General features: G+C 46.4%; 2 protein-coding genes across 2 annotated transcripts; both read right to left on the reverse strand.

Moving 5' to 3' along the window:
- Positions 1-4770: 4770 nt before the first annotated feature.
- On the reverse strand, positions 4771-5445 carry LOC114163651. Its single transcript, XM_028047950.1, has 2 exons — positions 5044-5445; positions 4771-4992 (listed from the first exon to the last, which is right to left on the reverse strand). The coding sequence occupies exons 1-2, from the start codon at positions 5443-5445 to the stop codon at positions 4771-4773; spliced, it is 624 nt and encodes a 207-aa protein (XP_027903751.1).
- A 54-nt stretch (positions 5446-5499) lies between these two features.
- Positions 5500-6354, reverse strand: LOC114163652. Its single transcript, XM_028047951.1, has one exon. It carries the CDS (start codon positions 6352-6354, stop codon positions 5500-5502), a length of 855 nt encoding a protein of 284 aa, XP_027903752.1.
- Between the last annotated feature and the right edge of the window lie 506 nt (positions 6355-6860).

The raw sequence follows: 6860 nt of genomic DNA on the forward strand, positions 1-6860 counted from the left end.
TTTTTAATATTTAAAATATGTACGATAGAAGTATGAATGCAATTATAACTTATATAACTTATATTCTTTTCTACGTATTAATGTGACATCCCATTTTAAATAGATTAATCTATCAAATAAAGCATCACATCTTTATAACAGTAGAGAGCAAAAACTGACAGAAAAACTATAGTCAAGGAAGGCACTTTTACAGTCACCCATGAGAGTACTTGCAAGGAAAATTAGGCATACAACCATGCCATAACCAAAACATAATCCAAAGTTCAACAATTACACCAAAACAAGACTCCTAGAACTAGGAATAACACAAGACTATTGTCATTTAAACACTGCTCCCAAGAGCCAAAGGGGACAGGGCCCTCTACTCCGCACCACCGTTACCGTCAGGTCCACCTTCCACATGCTTCCCATCTGCTCCCACCGATAGGGTGATCATTGCAAAAAAGAAACAGACAAGTACAACACGAAGATAAAAGGGTAAGCTAGAGTGAAGATATGGGTTAACAAATTATAGAGTACGTACAAGGCAAGGCAAGGCATTACATTTAACAAAAGACACTCAGATCATGCAAGAACAATCAAATGCAGTTACTATGACTCGATATCCGGATCATACACTTGATATAGGATTCTAAAGGAAGTATGCGCTTGTGCTGGTTTCTAGACTCTGCAGATTTTAGACGCAGGGGGTTATCACCCAACCACACACAAGGTTAATCCTTTATTGTCTCGGGCCTAAACTGTCCCAAGACAAGGACCTCCTGCCACTTTCACCACATAACCCATTCTGCTCTACGTGAGCGTGAATGCTTATTAGAGTTCAGGATACCTTCCTTTATCTAGACATCTCCTATATCAAGGTATACACTAGGCATGCATATATATATATATATATATATATATATATATATATATATATATATATATATATATATATATATATATATATATATATATACTTATCACTAGGGGTTTCCCATGAAACTCCCTCACCAACACTATTCACATGCCTATCCATCACCCAATTCTCATGAAATTTCACCAACAAATATATCATGTTTCTCATTTCATACTTATCACATGCATACCACATTCAATCCAACAAAATCATAGCTTATTACCTAACAACACTTTTATTCAAAACCCGTTCAGGCATACACACCAAGCCTGGTCACATACTATGAGCAAAGAAATTAATTCACACACATATAGAGTCACATCAGCCAACAAGCAGTTCCTGTCACAACATCTCGGCCAAGCTAAAGGTCCCCGTCCAGGCGAAAGGGTTCCTTTCGCTCAGGCGACCCCTCCTCGCCTAGGCGAGAGCGCGACAGTGGCCACTGCAAGGTTCTAGCGGGTTCTCGCTCAGGCGACAACGTCTCGCCTAAGCGAGACTGCGCCTTGCTCAAAAATAAAAACCAGTTGCCAATGCGACAACACGAGCTGGAACCCAGGGTGAGTCCCTGCTATTCTCGCTTGGGTGAGATTAGTAGGTTCTGCACCTATTGATACATGCACTACCATCTCAACCAAGCATACACACGGGTTTAAAATAGATTCACGAACCAGACTATAAATGAGCAGAATAACCTAAGAGCACAAAGTTTCTAGTTTCTCTTACCTTTTTGGGGTACTAACACAGAGAATGGTAAACCAAGCAAGACCAAACGAGATTCTGGAGCAACCTACAGAACTGAGAACGAACACTCATGGAGATGAGAATGGGTATTAAGGGAAACCTACAACAAAACCGAAGTTTTTAACTGAAAAAGAGGAAGGATGAAGTTAAAGCTCAACTTACCTGAGAGCATTAAACAGAGAAGCTTAGCTGGAAACGAAAGAACTTATGCCCTAGCAGAGCTCTAACTCAAGGTTCAGAGGTGTGTGAGGGAGGGAGACAGTCTCTGAAAAATGGCACAAGAGAGGGAGTGAGCTGCAAGAGTGACAGAGGGCTCCCTACAAGGCTGGCCTTGGGCCTGCGAAAGGCCAGCCCCAAACACAAAGAGCTGAAAAGAAATGGGGCTTACAATCTCCCCAACAACAAAAATTTTTCGTCCTCGAAAAATAGACTTACTAGAAAAGGTGTGGATAAGAACTCCTTATGTCTTCCTCTAGCTCCCAGGTAGAGTCACCCGTCCTACGGTCCCAGATGACCTTCACAAGACTGGTGGCTCTTCCCTTCCGCTCTTTAACTTGGCGATCCCCCAATGCCACCGGTTGCACCACTACTCGGAGATCCTCCCTGACTTGCACATCCTCCGCCTCCAACACATGTGATGGGTCAAAAACATACTTTCGTAGTTGTGAGACATGGAAGACTGGATGGAGATTAGCCAACTGGGGTGGCAAGGCTATCTCATAAGCCACGAGCCCTATCCTCCTCAAGATCTGATACGGACCCAAGAACTTAGGAGACAACTTCCTTGAGCGGATAGCCCTCCCCACAACAGTGGTTCGGGTCACCCTTAAGAACACATGCTCCCCAGCCTCGAACTCTAGGGGTCTTCTCCTCCGGTCTGCTTAGGTTTTCTGCCGACTCTGAGATGCTTGCAACCTATCTCTCACCAACTGCACTTTCTCTGTGGTCTGTTGCAACAACTCAGGTCCTACCAAAACCGACTCGCCATCCTGGTACCAACATAAGGGAGTCCTACACCTCCTCCCATATCAAGCCTCATAGGGCGACATCCCTATACTCGTCTGGTAACTGTTGTTATAGGTGAACTCCACCAGTGGCAACACCTCATCCCAACTGCCAAGATGATCTAGGATGCACGTCCTCAACAAGTCCTCCAAGGACTGAATCACCCTTTTTGATTGGCCATCCATCTGAGGATGATAAGCAGAACTCATCCTCAACCTACTACCCATAGTCTCCTGCAGCGTCTGCTAGAACCTTGAAGTGAATCGGGGGTCTCTGTCAGACACTATGCTACTGGGTACTCCATGAAGCCTCACTATTTCTCGAATGTAGAGCTGGGCCAACTTGGCCATAGACATTCTGAGATTCATTGCCAAAAAGTGAGCACTCTTGGTCAGCCGATCCACCACCACCCATATAGCATCATGCCCTCTCACGGTACGAGGCAGGTGGGTAACAAAATCCATAGCTATGCTATCCCACTTCCACACCGGAATATCCAAGGGCTGGAGCGTTCCACCAGGTTTCTGATGCTCCACCTTAGCCTTTTGACAAGTCAAACAAGCGGATACAAACTGTGCAACTTCCTTCTTCATGCCTTGCCACCAAAAATTCTCCTTGAGGTCTTAGTACATCTTAGTCATGCCAGGATGCAGACTAAGACGACTCATGTTTCCCTCCTCAAGCACCAATCTCCTCAGCTCAGCATTATCTGGCACACAGACTCTGCCTCTGAACCTCAACACACCGTCACTACCCAAGGCAAACTCCTTGGCCTGTTCCGATCCCAGCAGTTCTTTCACCCTCTGTAAGTTAGCATCTTATGCTTGCTTTTCCTTTATCAAGCTCAGGAAGTCACTAGATATAGCTAAGGTGTTGTACCTAATGAATTCTGGTTCCAACTCAACGTGTATCCTCATATCTCTAAAGCTCTCAAGCAACTCCAACTCTTTAATCATCAAGTGTGCCACATGTACCGTCTTCCTACTCAGTGCGTCAGCCACCACATTCGCCTTCCTTGGGTGATATAGGAGCTCAAAATCATAGTCCTTTAGGAACTCTATCCACCGTTTCTGCCTCATATTTAACTCCTTCTGATCAAAGAGATACTTCAGGCTCTTGTGGTCACTAAACACCCGAAACTGCGCACTATACAGGTAGTGCCTCCAAATCTTCAAAGCAAAGACCATTGTCGCTAGCTCTAGATCATTAGTGGGGTAGTTCTTCTCATGAATCTTCAACTTCCTTGAAGCATAGGCCACCACCTTCCTTTCTTGCATCAAAACGCAACCAAGACCCTGATGAGAGGCATCACAGTAAACCTCAAAGGGTTTACTTACGTCTGGAATGATCAAAGCGGGAGCACTCGTCAGCCTCTGCTTAAGCTCCCTGAAGCTCTCCTCACACCTATCAGTCCATGCAAAAGGGTGGTCCTTCCTGGTTAGCTGAGTTAGGGGGGCTACTATCTTCGAGAACCCTCTATAAACCTCCGGTAGTAGCCAGCTAGACCCACGAAACTCTGAATTTCCGTCACGGATTTGGGACATTCCACTGTATCATTACTTCCACCTTAGCTAGATCCACAACTATACCTTGAGCCGATATCATGTGCCCCAAGAACTGCACCTCCCTCATCCAGAAGTCACACTTCAACAACTTGGCAAACAGTTGCTTCTCCCTCAAGATACCAAGCACTATCCTCAAGTGCTCGGCATGTTCCTCATGCGTCCTGAAGTAGATGAGTATGTCGTCTATAAAGATCACGACAAACTTATCTAGAAACTGGCGGAAGATCTTGTTCATGTAATCCATGAACAAGGCTGGAGCATTTGTCACACCAAATGACATAACTACATACTCATAATGCCCGTATCTGGATCTAAAGGCAGTCTTCTGAACATCCTCTATCTTCACCAAGATTTGGTGGTAACCCGATCGGAGATCAATCTTTGAGAACATCGACGCTCCATGTAGCTGATCCATCAAATCATCTATTCTTGGTAAGGGATACTTGTTTTTTATGGTCAACTTGTTCAACTGACGGTAGTCCACACACAGCCTTGAACCGCATCCTTCTTCTTGACCAGTAACACTGGAGCTCCCCAAGGTGAAGCACTAGGCCGTATAAGCTATTTCTGAAGCAACTCTTCAATTTGTCTCTTCAATTCCACCAACTCTGCAAGAGCCATGCGGTAAGGAACTATTGACACGGGATCCGCTCCTGGTACCAGATCAATGGAGAACTCTACTTCTCTCCTCGGGGGTAAACCTGGTACCTCTCCAGGGAACACATCCTCAAACTCTCGCACGACGGGAATTACCGTTATTCTCTCCTCTTTCTCCACCTCCAACTAAGCATAGATCAAGAAGCACTGAGCACCCTCCTTGATCTCTTTTAAAACACCTTGAGAGGACAACAACTTCGGTTCCTCTATGTCGGAGAACAACAACTTCTTCTCCCAACAATCAATGAGAACGCGATTGTCAGAGAGCCAATCCATTCCCAAGATCACGTTCAAACCTTGCAGAGGTAGACATATCAAGTTCACTTTAGACATGCGCCCCTCTACTTCTACTGGACATCTAGCACACACAAAAGACGTTCTGACTAACCCAGATGCCGGCGTAGACACCACAAGATCGAATTGTAGCTCACTAACTGGCATACTCAACTTAAGCACATAAGACTCTGACACAAAAGAGTGTGTCGCTCCAGAATCAAACAGCACACATCGGGGTTTTTCCCCAATCAAGCCACATCCAACAACAAGATTACCTGAGTCTGTCGCCTCCGTCCCAATCATAGCATACACACGGCCTGCTGCTCGGGGCCTGCTGCCCCCTCTCCCCTGACGAGTCTAAGCTGGAGTCTGCACCGGGGATCTCATTGCAGTCCCCCTGGAGGAGGGGCAATCCTTAACCAAGTGCCCCGTCTTCCCACAACCATGGCATCTCCGTGTGCTTGCCAACTGCGGGCATGCACTCCTCAGATGTGGTTCGTTGCACTGATAGCATCTAGGCACCGATGATTGCTGAGGGGTGAATCCCCTGGCCACCTGAGGTTGCGGCCTAAAATAGGGTTTCTTCCTCTCTTCCACCCTAGATCGGGACCTAGATGATCCACTGGCCTTCTGCTGCTGAACCTGCTGAGCCTCTACCTCAGCCTTCATTCGCTCCATAACACGAGCTCTCTCCACCAAAGCTGCAAAGTCTTTGATGGAAAGTGGTGCCACCATCAACCTGAAATCTCCACGTAGCCCATTTTCAAACTTTTTGTAGCGCCACTCCTCATCCAGCGGCATGGTGTAAAAGCGTCCCAGATGCTTGAATCTCTCTGCATACTCAGCTACAGATTTATCCCCCTGTACCAGCTGGAGGAATTCCACCTCTTTAGCGTACCTCACGCTATCAGGGAAATATTCTGACAAGAACTTCCTCTTGAAGGCTTTCCAGGTGACCTCTTCATGCCTCTCTTCCATAACCAGTCTCATACTAGCCCACCAATGCTCAGCCTCTCTTGTGAGCATATAGACTATGAAAGCAAGCCTGCTCTCATTGGGGCATCTCTTGGCATCGAAGATGCGCTCCATGTCTTTCATCCACTGGTCTGCCTGGTCGGGACTCGTCTTGCCATCGAACTTGGCAGGTTGGTGCTTCAAGAAATCCTCCAAAATCCATTCAGGGGGTGGAGGTTGGGGATGAGGACCATGCATCTAAGCACCAGCAGCATTCTCCTCTAACTGGCGGAGAGCATCCATATGCTGCCTCTGGACATCATCAGCAGCCTGCCTAGCAGTCTCCATCTGCTGCATCACCAGGTGTTGCTGCTCTAGGGAGGCCTCTTGGCGTTGCATTGCCGCCTCATGCTGCTACAACATGGCGTTGCTCTGTTGCGTCAAGGCTGCCGCCATAGCCTCTATCGCTCTTGCCAGGTCTTGTCCGTCGCCCTGAGGGGGTGGAGGAGGAGCTATACGAGGGGGTGCCATAACACTGGACACACATAGAGAACCATTAGAAACTTGGTTAGACTGGAAACTCATCTAAACATGACAAGAAAGGCACTACTAAAGCTAAGCAAACACATAGCCCACAGACACTAAGGAACGAAGGCTCTGATACCATAAATTGTGACATCCCATTTTAAATAGATTAATCTATCAAATAAAGCATCACATATTTATAACAGTAGAGAGCAAAAACTGACAGAAAAACCATAGTC

This window comes from Vigna unguiculata, chromosome 9, assembly GCF_004118075.2.
Source record: "Vigna unguiculata cultivar IT97K-499-35 chromosome 9, ASM411807v1, whole genome shotgun sequence".
Taxonomy (NCBI): Eukaryota; Viridiplantae; Streptophyta; class Magnoliopsida; order Fabales; family Fabaceae; genus Vigna; species Vigna unguiculata.